Source organism: Bombyx mandarina, chromosome 07 (assembly GCF_030267445.1).
Source record: "Bombyx mandarina strain Sakado chromosome 07, ASM3026744v2".
In the NCBI taxonomy this organism is placed as follows: domain Eukaryota; kingdom Metazoa; phylum Arthropoda; class Insecta; order Lepidoptera; family Bombycidae; genus Bombyx; species Bombyx mandarina.
Window position 1 is genome coordinate 7828473 of NC_143214.1, and position 14449 is coordinate 7842921.

At 35.0% G+C, this 14449-nt stretch overlaps 1 protein-coding gene across 7 annotated transcripts in view; it reads right to left on the minus strand.

Annotated features, from left to right (window-relative positions):
- Positions 1-260: 260 nt before the first annotated feature.
- The window catches only part of RhoGAP71E (Rho GTPase activating protein at 71E), a 37098-nt gene continuing 22909 nt past the window's right edge, over positions 261-14449 (minus strand). For 2 of the 7 annotated variants that reach the window (XM_028183140.2, XM_028183136.2), the window contains 6 exons: positions 13899-14082; positions 12189-12266; positions 10579-10733; positions 9026-9148; positions 7232-7322; positions 261-4871 (listed from right to left, as the gene is read on the minus strand). In XM_028183140.2, the coding sequence (XP_028038941.1) occupies positions 4744-4871; positions 7232-7322; positions 9026-9148; positions 10579-10733; positions 12189-12266; positions 13899-14082 (759 nt within the window). In that variant the 3' untranslated portion in view covers positions 261-4743. Of the gene's footprint in view, positions 4872-7034; positions 7323-8561; positions 8594-9025; positions 9149-10578; positions 10734-12188; positions 12267-13898; positions 14083-14449 lie in introns of all 7 variants that reach the window. The other 5 variants (XM_089728674.1, XM_028183141.2, XM_028183139.2 and 2 more) reach the window with 4 other exon arrangements.

Genomic DNA, 14449 nt, shown 5'->3' on the forward strand with positions numbered 1-14449 from the left:
ATCGCTCAACACGAATGCACCGGACGCCTTATCCGTTAGGCCACGACGCCTATGGAAAACAAAGTCGACACTCAAATACACGATTAAATAATTCATTTCGTGATTGAGGTTTATCGGGATAAAGAAAAGTATTCTAAATTGGCAAATCAGGTATCGAATAAAATGAGAACCAGGGACCAAATCAAATCATGATTACGGCTCATGAGGTTTTACTTTTCCCCCCAATATATATAAAACCTACAAATGAATACAACTTTTCATTTTTTTTTAATGTTTATTCTTGTGTATTTATTTATACTTTGTTTTTAAAAAAAAGTGCGATTATAATGTAAAATACAAACCGAAATTACACAAGCGAAATGTTACAATAATACTTATTTCATATTATATTTTTATTAATTAAAAAAAAAAAAATGTTACAAATTGGCTAATTACATACTAATATATTTTCATGTTATAAAAATAATCAAATTAAAGATATGAACACAATATGAATACATTGCAACCTGACGATGGATCTAGACTTTTATAAATGCAAAAAAATAAAATAAAAAGGAATCCCTGGCAGAAATAAAATATGTGAATATGTGGTGCCTCAGGATTCTCAAGTCATTTTATTTAAGAAAGGAAAAATCATTGACGAAGCAATTCCATTTTTTAATGCGAAGTTGCATTTTATATCTGAATGTAATAGATAATAATTTTAACTGTATTTTATATCTTATTTAATATACGTCAGGTTGGTACAATATTAAAGCCTCAAGATCTTCATTATACATAAAAGAAATACTCAATGCAATAGAAAGTTACGATAAACACGAAAATCGGTGGAATGATAAACATACATACATATTCGAGAGTTAACTAAATACAAAACAGTCTTGTGATAAAAATGTATTGGAAATTTAAAAAAAAAACTTACAAACTTACAATAATTATAATAACGTATCCGTAAATACATAAAAACGACATATTGGTACATGAATATGTAAAATGTACTACTAATTCAATATTTCATGTGATTCTCAGCATCTATCACCGAATCAGTTTACTTTGTGATGACATAAAAGTTATGTTATAAATTCTATTTGACCATAGAGTGTTTTCAAATTAATGAATATATTTCGAATACAAAGAATAACGAATTTTATATTGTTTATTTATACATATTGCGTTTATTCTACAAACGATTATTATTGGATAATGAAACGCGACATGCCTTTACGAATATAACGTAGTAAGCGCCGACACGGATCTTGACGTTTAGATGGATGCGATCGATCCATACACTTATTACAACAAAAACATCTTACATTTTTGTACTAAAAAAAAAAACAAAGATGTTAATGAATAATAAACTCGCAATGATATCGATACGGAGTGTACCAAATAGTTGAGGACTGCTTACTTTGACGACCGCGACGCGTTGCTATCGAAATAGGTCGCTACTCGCAGCCTCCGTCAAGAACAACTGTATAACTTACAAGCTTTTGCCCGCGACTCCGTCCGCGTGGAATAGTTACTTTGGCATAACGCAAAATATTACCCCACACTTCATTTATGCAGATAGAAAATATTCTTGAATTATAGTATGCTAAGGAGCTGTTTAAACCTCGATTTTGAAACATTATTTATTGATGCTCTTATCTTAGCGTGATGTTATATAGCCTATAATAGCCTTCCTCAATAAATGGGCTATCTAACACTGAAAGAATTTTTCAAATCGGACCAGTAGTTCCTGAGATTAGCGCGTTCAAACAAACAAACTCTTCCGCTTTATAATATTAGTATAGATTTCTAGCCGCGTGAAGATCAGCGCCCAAGATCCGCATCGCTCCTATATCCTAATTTTCAAACGAGGCATGCTTCACAACGTCTACCGCGAATATTTTATATACATGGAGAATATAATATAATCATCACAAAATTTCAATTAGAACTTATAAACGCGGATGCACGATTTTTACTGGTGGTAGGACCTCTTGTGAGTCCGCACGGGCAGGTACCACCGCCATGGGCTCCAGTAACCACTTAACACCAGGTGGGCTGTGAGCTCGTCCACCTATCTAAGCAATAAAAAAAAATTAAAAAAAAAAGAAACTCGAACGAACATATAGCCACAAAAAATTCTTAACTCATCCAAAATTGTATACATAGTTTGAATTGTTGACATGAATATTAAAAACTTCGGATTAACGTACTTTAGACATAAAGTACTGCTAACTAAGAGTTTTCTTTCGAGTACACACTAACCAGAATACTTTAGAAATACTTCAACAATTCGAAAATTGTTAAGATTAATGCAAAATGAACGTTAAAAACATTTAATCAAGTTACAAATTCTAACAACTAACATTTTCTATTACAGCAACACCAAAATAAAGGTAAGTTTACCATTTGGCAATTTTATAACAAAATTGAATAATATAGCTAGCTGCTCTACTTAGCTGCCTTTTAATATAAATTAACTTAAGCTGCCTGCCTACCTTTTAAAAAATATAATCAAACAATAATTTAATAATCACATCTTCAAATTAGTACAGTCCAATATTAACATTCAGTTCATACAACTTTATATTATTATTACCTTCGTTATCCTGAATTGATTGAATGACAAAATATATAGAGATGAACGTATTTGTTACCATTCAAAGCTAGATCGTCTCAAAGTTGAGACGAAATCTAATTATGCCAGTTTATTGATATAATGAGTAATAATACCTCACGCCTAACTTGTGCCAGTAAGAAATTATTTTTTTTTTAATATATTTTTCGGAATACAATACAAAATATAATTCAGACATTATGTGATTAATATTTTAACTATAAATAGATACTACAACGAACTTCATTGTTTGGACAAACATAAACTTAAGTTTTTTTTTTAAATGTAAAACAATAAATCTAATAACAGTCTTAAATTTAATACAAATATATTAAAAACTAAGTTAATTAATGTGTGCGATTGAAAGTGCATTATATTCGCCTACAATAAGAAAAAAAATCGTACGTAATACAAAAATATAAGAAGTAAATTTGGTGAGTCCAATTTAATAACAATTAAAACTAGGTATAAAAATAATAACTTCTAGTCTATTATGGGAATTTCGTAATGTCAAAAATAAAAACATATTAGATATAATGGACTGAAGCTCTATTTGCACGTGACTGACATTTGTGTGGCCAGACTGGAATATAAATTCCGATGTACCCAATTTTTTTTCGACATACATATAGTCCACAGTCATGATATTCAATTACATTTCATAAGACGTTTCAACTATAACTAGCACCTATTTTTATATTTTAAGATCGAAAATATATATTTATATATATTTATATATATATATATATATATATCGACGCTTGAAAGGCAAACATGACTAAGCGACAATAACTGCTTTGTACATAAATGATAGGCAATAACCATATTCGATACGCAAAAAAAAAAATGTCTAGGTCTATTAAAATCATTTCAATCCTACAGCTACTAGTTAGATTCTACTACAGCTAGGTTCGTTAAAATAAATTTTGTTTTCAGGTATTTCAACTTTAAATTAGTCTACTGTAAAGTTAACGCATTGTCGCTTAGTCACGTTTGTCTTTCAAGCGTCGATATGTGTAATATATAATACGTCGGGACTAATATCTTAACAATTCAACAGAATTTAACATTTTGTACCATTTCCTTTAATAGACGTAATTTTTAATAAAATTTAACTATTTATTTAAATTATTGCTACAAAATATTCGTTTAAAACTTGATACAAGAAAGCGTCAGTCTTTAAATCTGGCTCGTCACTTGTAGAATTTTCATAAAGAAAACTTATTAATTTATGTGATAAATATAAAAATTAACAAAATTGAAGAATATTCAGATAATTTTTGAGGTAGAAAAAGACATGTTCCCAATAAAAACTTAAACAGTATACATCTAATACACAGGAATGTTCGCATAATATTAAATGCTTCGACGTATGCCTATATGCTACGGACGTGATAAACAAATATATTTTTTTTTACAACACACCGAATTTATGAAATTATTGCAATATAATTTACTATCCGTATTATAAATCAGTCCACAGTACAAAAAGGTCTTATTCTTTTGTGCCTTTTTCTAAAAAGTTTTCATTAATAGCATTTAAAATCAAACTAAATATCGGTAAGATTCGCTTAGAAATCAACCTTTTCTATACACCTCAAATTTTTCAAATTTCGAAAATTGGAATTCTTATATTTTTTTGTTTCAATAAATTTAATCATAATAAACAACATTGAAAATGTCCAGTATGGCAGATTGCGAATTAATTGAGCGTTGATATTTCTGTTTTACAAAATTTAAATAAACCAAAGTGAACTATCCGCACATCTTCAAGTCATCCTAATGACAATCCTGATAACATTGTGAACTTAACAACGCCCACACAAACGCTGGTTAATTGAAAGTTAATTTGAGTGTGCGTTTATTATTTAATTCGCGTTACAAATTTATAAAACGGGTATCAAAAACAAGGGTAATAATTAATCAAGACGACAATTATTTCAACGTGAAATATCGACCGCAAACTAGCGTACAATAAATCCGAATTAAATAATCGATATTATTGACATCCTATCAAAAAATACCCATGCACATATTGGATGCACAATATACAAAAAAAATTGGAATGACATACAAATGCATCGCGGGACGACACGCATCGGTGTTTACCTTGATGCGGGGTGGTTCGAGCAGTGGGGTCAGGCGGTCACTTTACGAGGCTGGAGAGGGAGCGGGATCTCAGTGTCAGAGTGCGCGAGCGTGCGGCACGAGCACACGCGCGACCGCCGCGACCGACGCCGCGTACTGCGACGTTCGCCGCCTGCAACTGTACCATCACACCGGACTCGTGTCACACTACTGTACGTTCATTATCTCGTGTCTTACAATGCAGCGCAGACATTATTTTTTTTAAATAAATTTAGCAACGTAAAGAGTAATACAGTGACGGAATGGTGACCAAGAATGGGTCGTATAGGTGCCGGAAGAACTATGGCACGGTAAACCAATGACATAGACATAGTGGATGAGAAAATCGGACGTTCGAAAATTATGGCATTAAAAAGAGGAGGCAGAGGCGGATTATCCGTAAGGCAAACTAGGCACGTGCCTAGGGGCGTGTAGTTGCAAGGGGCGCGCGAGCTCAGAATTTTTAAATAAATAAAGAAAATAACATATCGACGATTAGGAACTAAATGTCCTGGTCTACTGAAGTCTAGAGATTGATGATACATCATCGTAAAACAACTAGTTAAAATTTATAGTATTATGATGGCCATTTATGGCCGGTACAGGGCGCCGATAAAGTGATTGCCTAAGGCGCTCTGGACCTTTAATCCGCCACTGAGAGGAGGCATATGCCCAGCAATGGGTATCAAAGGCTCGAAGATAAATAAATAAAAAATTTCGTTATTAACGGTGACAGTTTTAGTCTATGAAAGACTGAGATAGAAAACTTCTGAAAGCCGCTTCTATCGCATGAGAACTAGCCGACACGTATTGTTTTTTTTTTACTGCCATCCAAAAGCCCGCTTAATGCTGACTGTTTACCAAGACTATGGAGATCAGTAACGCAATACAGGCAAGGCGCTGCCTTCCATCACACGTCTAATGTTTCCAGCCAGTAGATCCTTGAGTTGGCCATACAAAACCGTTCATTACAAAAATTTAAAATAAACACAATATATATAACCATCCATTAACTTTAAAAATTAAAAACGTTTAAATTTAGTAAATTCTATAAAAAAAATAACGTCTGCGTTGCAAAATCAGGCAATACATAGGTGACTGTAGCATTCAGACACGCAATGAAGCAAACTAAATGAATTAAGCACTGTGTAGATATTTGAGAATATGTAGAAAAAAAAAACAATAATTATCGTTTCTCCAACTTCTACTCATAATTTAGCATATAATTTTTGCTAAAATGATAAAGACTGCCGAGCTGGTTCAGCAGTTCATTTACGCAGTCATCAATGAAGTATTTATTTTAACAATAATACATAATTACAACACCGAATGTACATGACACAAATTAATTTTTGAAAATGTCAAATAGTTATAAGAATAAAGTAGAATTATTATTTAAAGCTTATTAATATTTATGAATTCAATCGAAAGCTTATTTAAAAACTAATAGAATTTAATGTAAATGTCTTATATTAAATTCATAATCAAATAGTTGATGTATTTTAATATCTGTGTAATATTTTGAGTTTGTTGTGTATCAAACTTTTAATTGTTAATTAAAATTCTTTGATTCAATTTAGTTAAATTATACTGGTCAATTTCCGCTATCCAAATAACACATGCATTATTATATTTAAAAACGAATATTACTAACGTTACTAAAATGATTTCTTCTCATTTTACCAAAGTTTCTTTTAAAACATCGAACATGCTACTAGGCTAGTAACGTAATTAGGTAGAAATAATAACCATCTCCCTGCGTTCTACACAAGTGATTGTTCTAATAACTCAATAATAATTATAAGTTCGTAAAAAAAAAGATAGAAAAAATAAGACTCGCTAGTAGTCGTGATTAGTGAATGAGTGGTGAAATCGTGAAGACAGACAGACAGACATAGACATACACAAACGATGGACGTGTTTCTATGTAGTATATACATGGATTTTTTCCAATACAGCATGCACGGCACCATACAATCTCATACAACCGATTCGGTGTACACGTGCGAACAAGCGAAGCGAGCCCCACAGCGAAATTAAACCGTTATGTCAGTCAAAAGCCTCGAAGGCTTTGTCCTCCTATATGAAACCAGGGAAACGTACTTTATCATCAACTAGGACCAAAAAAAAACCAGTTCTCGACATGCTTTTGTTTATTCTTGTTTCAATTTAATCTACGATCAGCTACTAAAACATTTAATAGATCGTAGTTTAAATCAGACTACCCTCCCATCGTTTACAATTGCCCTGGTTGAGTTTAATTAAAAAAAAAATCAATTGGAACAAGTCGAGAGAATAAAACCTTCGAGAAGCGGCGGCGAGTCCTTCCGCACCGAAGCGAACAAACAACGGAAACAGTACCGGTGCGCGAGGCTCAAAATAAAAACTCAAGGCAGGCGACAAGCACGTAGAGAGCGAGGCTCTCGTCACGGCGGGCCGCGCACTCGGGGCACGAGCGGGGGCGGATGGCGGGGGCGGGGGCGGGAGCGGACGGCGTACCGACGCGCGGCCTCGGCGTCTCCAGCGAGCCGGCGCCCTGCAGGAACCACTCCGAGCGGGTTTGCATCCGCGCCCGCTGCCGCTCGTGCACCTACGCACCACCCACACACCACCTCCGTCATAACGACGCCCACGACTATACACTTACACTGTACGTAACTCCCCCTTACGACATTGAACCTAATTTTCATTTACACCGAACGCGTCTGCATGTCGCGAATGCTTGTGCCTTTTCAAGTTCAAATTCTAAGCTCAATTTTACTATGGATTTATTCGATATATTATTATATATTTTTGTAATTAAACTAAGACTGATTCACATTAATACGAAGACAATTACCATTTAAATTGGATTACCTACTTAGATTAAAGTACGTATCCTACAAAATGCAGAAATGTTAACAATGAAGTACCTAACTACCCATTCCATTCCAAATGTCAATGAACTTCTGGATTAATTTTGTTACCAATAAACGGGAAAGTTAGTTTTAATTAGTACTAAACCTCTACCATTTATTAGTCGAATACAAATCATAAGATGTTAATACTTACAAAAGTATGATCACAAGAAAATCCACAACCGTAGAAATTCGAACCTCATAATAAATATTTATTTACCTATTCTTAATTAATTACGTTAGATATCATATTAAGCATTATTTGAATCTACTGGATGGTGGAACTATTTTGTAAATTATTATTATTTTAATTCATTTTTTTAATTAATGTTTAATTTTGAAAATTTATAATACATGACATTATTAAAAACATGGGTTTCCATCAAAATCCCCTCCCTAACGAAAGCATAATGGAACATTGATTGCTCTTTAAAAGGTGTGTCTGAATTTTCTAATCACACTAAGCCCATCTAGTGTTGCCATCATATACATGTGCAAATGTACCATCGTCGTAATGATTAATATACTATTACATTAAATTTGTACAGCGTGTTGTAAATGGGAAAACTTCTAAAACTAACAGATCAGCCATAGGTTTACCTAATCGTAGAAGGGGAAAACAGTCACGACTCATGCATGTGTCCAAACATGGATTATCGGGTGAAAATCAATAAAAAACTAAAAACAACCTTCTTTAAATAACTGTTTCTGCACTTAAGATAAAGTAATAAATAAAATAAGTTCTATTTCAGCAAATTAAATGTGATGTAATATTATAAATTGTCAAAAGATGGCGTTGTTCTCAAAAATAAAATTAACATGTTTATTAATAATAATAATTTCCCCAATAATTCACGTTAAGAATATTCAGAAACAGTACAGGGGAGACAGACATCTGTAGTCTACAGGTGAGTACGGAGTAAATAGTTCACCATCACTTATAAAATATATCCCTCAGTGAGCGCTAGAATTCAAAGATATATGTTTACACACGATATAAGTTAGATAAGGATACAATATCCTTGTATGCGCATAACAAATATAATACAACAGTCATCAATAAGAACAATAATTAAAGAATCTATAAAAATGAATATATTTTGAAAGTCAAAATTTAGTATTTTCAATTATATTTCTTCGACAGTTTTTTATTCATTTCTCGTTATTGTCTTAAGCTTTGTGTCACCTTACTGAGTTTGCTAAGTACAAAATAATTGTTTCAAAATAAGATAGGGAAGAAACATCAACAAATTTAAGAAAAAACAGCGCTTACAAAGATATCGACTGAAATAGGGTATAAATTAAGAATAGAATTTTATTAATTCTAATAGATCGATTGAAATTCTTTATGGATAGTCTGGAAAAGAGGGGTTCAAGTAATAGCTGTAATGTTTACCTGAGGGAGATATGAGAGGCTCTTTGTGCTCTCCGCGTACTTGTTGATGGCCCGGAGCTCCTCCAGAGTCATGTGAGGACTGGAGTTACTGCATGACGATTGCGATGATGAACTGACTGATATCTGAAAAGAAAATTGAAAATCTTCGCTAATTTTTTTTCCTTCCTAAGCTGAGAGCCTTGAGAAGCTATTTCACCGTAACCTTAACTAGTAGGTGAGCTCACGGGGCTCAAACCAGACGACGTTGTTAACACGAACCCTAGCAATAGCCGTGCTTCGCAGAATCTACCACCGGATCGGAAACGCAAGCCACTGAGAAGATCTGGCGAGAAACTCAGTGGGCTGTGTCTGAGGGTTAATTTACTCGTCGAGCCCTTCGTCGCGAGCGACGGGTTCGACGAGAACGATGACCAGCTTGAGGTACCTAAAAGCACCGTTAGTGGATCAGGTGGATCCGAAATGAGGTGTGGTCTTCGCTAGAGTACCCCTATCGAATGACGAAACTAATTCGTAATTCAAATTCTATGACATGTAATAATTAAAAAAACATCTTTACGATATCTAGTATGTACTAGAACCGTATTAGTATCGTGTATTAAAATTGAAAAGCCAATAAAATATTTCTTATTGTGCAGAATTTTAAATTCTATCTGGTCGCATGACTCGATATTAATTTCACCTGCTTAAACGTTAGGCCACTGTGGTCTCATTTAATATTGGAATTTGTTTTTTTTTCTACCTAAGCCGGTAACCTAGTTATGTTATGCCAGCGTATGGCATTTGTAATAAAGATAATTAAGCTGGAAAATGTAAAATAAATTTAATGTTAACAAAACAAACGGCGAACGCTCGAGATAAACGCACCTCGTGTTGTTGTTTTTATTTGCTTAGATTGTTGGACGATAGCGTGGTATGGACATGTGATGCGTAGAGAGAAGATGCATGTGACTAGGAGATGTATGGAAATGGTAGTGCAAGGTAAAGGGGGAAGAGGTCGACCGAAGAAGACAAGGATGGAGTGTGTGAATGACGATATGAGAGAGAAAGGAGTGTTGAGATGACAGCTGATAGAAGAGAATGGAATAGAAAAATTGGGTGTGCCGACCCCACCTAGTGGGATAAGGTGGAGAAAAAGAAGAAGATTGTTGGACGAGCTCACGGCCCACCTGGTTACCGAAGCCTATGAGCATCCACAGCATTAAATGCCGCCACCCACCTTATAACATATTTCTTTTTTTATTGCTTAGATGGGTGGACGAGCTCACAGCCCACCTGGTCTTAAGTGGTTACTGGAGCCCATAAACATCAACGATGTAAATGCGTCACCCACCTTGAGATATAAGTTCTAAGGTCTCAAGTATAGTTACAACGGCAAATTCTAAGTCACAGTTTTACAACGGCTGCCCCACCCTTCAAACTGAAACGAATTACTGCTTCACGGCAGAAATAGCCGGGGTGGTGGTACCTACCCGTGCGGACTCACAATTTTTTTTTTTAGGTAGGACTCACAAGAGATCCTTCCACCACACGTGCGCTATAAATGAGAGGGGTACCTTAAAAATGCTTTCTTCGAGCGATATTGACAGCCTGGTGCACGAGTCGAGCAAGCTGTGCTCCGGTATGATGCCGAGCACGGAGCCGGCGTTGGCGCCGCCCACAGCGCCCATCAGCGCGGGCATCGACTGACACTCTTCGGATTTCGTTAAACCTGACAATATTACCCAATTAACTTTAAACGAGCTCACGTGTTTGATACCGGAGTTTAGGGGCTGAATAAAAAACTAGGATTTAAGTCCCTAAAAATATTAGAACGAAAAACGATAGTAGTGGCAAACGTAGACAAACGTTCCAACTCCATACAAATTTTTGATAATTTTTAATCTATCGAAAACGTTAAAAAACTCGCACTAAGCACACAGAGCAACAAACTGAAATCGATTTACCGTACCGTTCTTTTACGATCGAATGTTCTCAACAAAGTGAATGAATGTATGAACGTATTTAATAATTATTTTAATGTAAAACATTATCATTTTACACAATTTTAGCTATTGTCAAATCATACCACGCTTTTTTATTAATCAATTGGGATTTATTTTAGTTGGGTCTTTTCGATGACGTTCCAAAATTAATTTATAAATTAGAACAGCCATCACGCGGCAATGTCTAAATTTATAAGTGACTAGCTGTACCCGTCCGCTTCGCTGGGCCTTTAAAATTAACATTATTATTTCTCAGCCCCACAAAAATTCTCATCATTAACGCCCCTGCAACTGGTGTAGGGAGTCCAACACTCATATAAATATTAGCCTATCCATTAAGTACATGTATTTTCTACATGGATACCAAGTTTCAAGTCAATCGGATGCATGGTTCAGTAGTTATAACGGAACATCCGTAAAAACCACTGTAGATTTATATATTAGTATAGTATATTAGTATAGATTACCTATTTAATATCCCTTGGCTTTGAAAGAATTTGACTGTCAAACCCGAATTTTCATTAATATGATTTAATTATAAAAAAGAATTTTATTTATAGCACCTTCAGCGATATCTTTAAAGAAGTTGTATATTAAAGTTTAATGGTTCTATAAAACACTAAATATATTGAAATCGCATACATATTTATTTAAGTACTACATTCAAACGTTACACGGATGTGCTTTTAATTAAATGAATCAACTGGAATCATATTATCGATTATGTCATTACCTATATATATGTTAGTATGTAATTATCTAACATGGATGATGGTGATATCAACACATTACACAAGTGACACATAGTGCTACCTCAAACCCGAATTAGATGAATATTAAATACCATAAAAAAATCAAAACTATATTTTAAGTTAATAATTTTCTATTTTATCGATTAGAAATCAGACTCACCAAAAATAAGTATATTACAATATCGATTAAAGCACTTGACTGTTTTATTTTATTTTTAATTAATTTATTTATTTAGTAACTTAAACGTGTTTCTTTTGGACGACCTGCGGAAAACACATCCTGTATATAATTGAAAAAATGTTAAAACATTTAATTTCCACGTACGAGAGCGTTTGTAAAGTTAAATAAAATGAATTTCTAAAATGAATCAAGGAAACGAAAATCAATGAAATTCGATGCGAATTCGAAATTTTCGTGATTATTATTACCTTCGAGATTGAACTTGTTCCCCCAACGGTCGCACTCGCACTGAAGCCACGTCTTTTCTGCTTCAAGCGATAATTGTCCTGAAAGAAATCATTCAATTAGAACTCTTTACAACAACTAACGGGCTGCAATGATAGGGGCCAGGAAACTATTTTTAAAAAACCGTTTGAAGTTTAGATATAGATATTAGAAAAAATGGTATGGAACCGTATAGGTACAACTAAATTAACTAAAATTAAAAGTCATAACACATAAGCACTAAAAATCAGACACAATATAGATATCTACATACAGCAGAGCGGAACCTATACGTTTTTACCGGTGGTAGAACCTCTTGTGAGTCACGGGTAGGTGACCACCACCTCGCCTATTTCCGCCGTGAAGCAGTAATGCGTTTCGGTTTGAAAGGTGGGGTAGCCGTTGTAACTATATTGAGACCTTAAAACTTATATCTCAAGATGGGTGGCGCATTTACGTTGTAGATGTCTATGGATTCCAGTCGTCGTCCATCCAACTATGCAATAAAAAAAACTACAAATAATCGTTTATGAGTTCAAGTGTATTTTAAAATAAACCTCAAAGCTGTTCTCTGAGGGTACAACAGCTCTTTATAAATATTCATTTATTACGTATACTTTTAAGCAGGCCAATTAAGAATTCATCATCCAGGGAACAATGAAGAATTGCTCTCAGTCTCTCATAACAAAAAATCGTTTTCCTTTTGTTTGGAATCATTGATTTACAATGTTTCAACTCTCTGTTTGGAATATACAAACTCGCATACGTCACTAGTAGGTATCATGTTACATGCGCAACACGATTCTTTGAAACGATAGGTACGTGTTATAATTGCACATTCATACTGTTTTTTTTGTTTATGCCTACCTATTGCTTTTTTTATGGGTACCAGAAACCGATAAACATACTTGTTTATGTTTAAATATATACATATATAGATAATAAACACCCAGAAAAAGAGCAAAAAATCTATTCATCACACAATTTTTGCCCGATGTGAGAATCGAACCCACGACCCTCGGCGCAACAGTCAAGGCCGTTAACTACTGCACCACCGAGTCAGTCTAAGCTTAGTACAGATAAACTTAAATGATTTTCAAAAAACAGACATTCGTCCCTTATTGCTTAACCTTATACAGACTATTGTGTTCTCTTTCCCTCTTCCCAGCTATTTCTCCCACACGGTGGTGGGGTCAGTTTTCCTTACTTTACTACTCTACTTCGCCATGTCTTCGACATCCTCGTCATCAACATTGTACTATACCCTTTTGTCCTACAGCACTAGCACTTCAGCACTTGTGTTCATTAAAACAATACTAAGCCGTTGTAGTCGTTTTCAAATGGCTCACTTACCAAACGGACTTTCGTCGCTGTCAAACCAAAATCTGCTAGGTATGTGCAAAAACTCTATTTTGAATTAACGCGTAAAAACAATTTCGTATAAATATTTATATGAAGGTGTATTTTTATGAACTATATCAAATGAAAGCTATAGATAAATATTAAAGCTATAAAACACATAACAGTTCTTTTTATACGGTAGATAGATAGATAGGGCTGTGAACTATACGAAAAAGTTAAAATCTCAAAAAGTGCTTACAGCAGATTTTGATTTGACACAGACGATATCATTTTATGATTCGCAGCTGTCGTTTCCTGAAAAGGTCAAATCAAGGTGAAACTATACTACTCACTAGCATAAGCCTCTTGGTCTCTCCGATGTCTCGGCGGCGGAGGATCCCTGAACGAGCATATCCATTCGTCCTTCACGCGGAGGATGCGGCCCGTCACACGAGCGTAGTACTCGTAGTTCTCCCTCCCGAAGAGATCGCCGGCGCTGAACTGCTCGATCAGCTGACGCATTATACGGGTCGCCACCTGAATGGTTTATTTATTTATTTTTATTGCCGTATAGCCAGGCAGACGAGCATACGGCCCACCTGATGGTGAGTGGTTACCGTCGCTCACGGATGTCAGCAATGCCAGGGGCAGAGCCAAGCCGCTGCCTACCGTCTAATACTCTCCACAAGCCTCGTTTGAAGAAGGACATGTCATAGCGCTTAGGAAACACCGTGGAGGGGAGATCATTCCAAAGCCGGATGTTACGTGGCAAAAAAGATCTCTGAAAACGCACTATGGATGAACTCTACTCCGGTGGCGGGCGGTGCGATGATGAAAACGAAACCATGGTGGTATCATCTCGAAAAATTCCTCAGAGCACTCCCCATGGAACATACGGTACAGA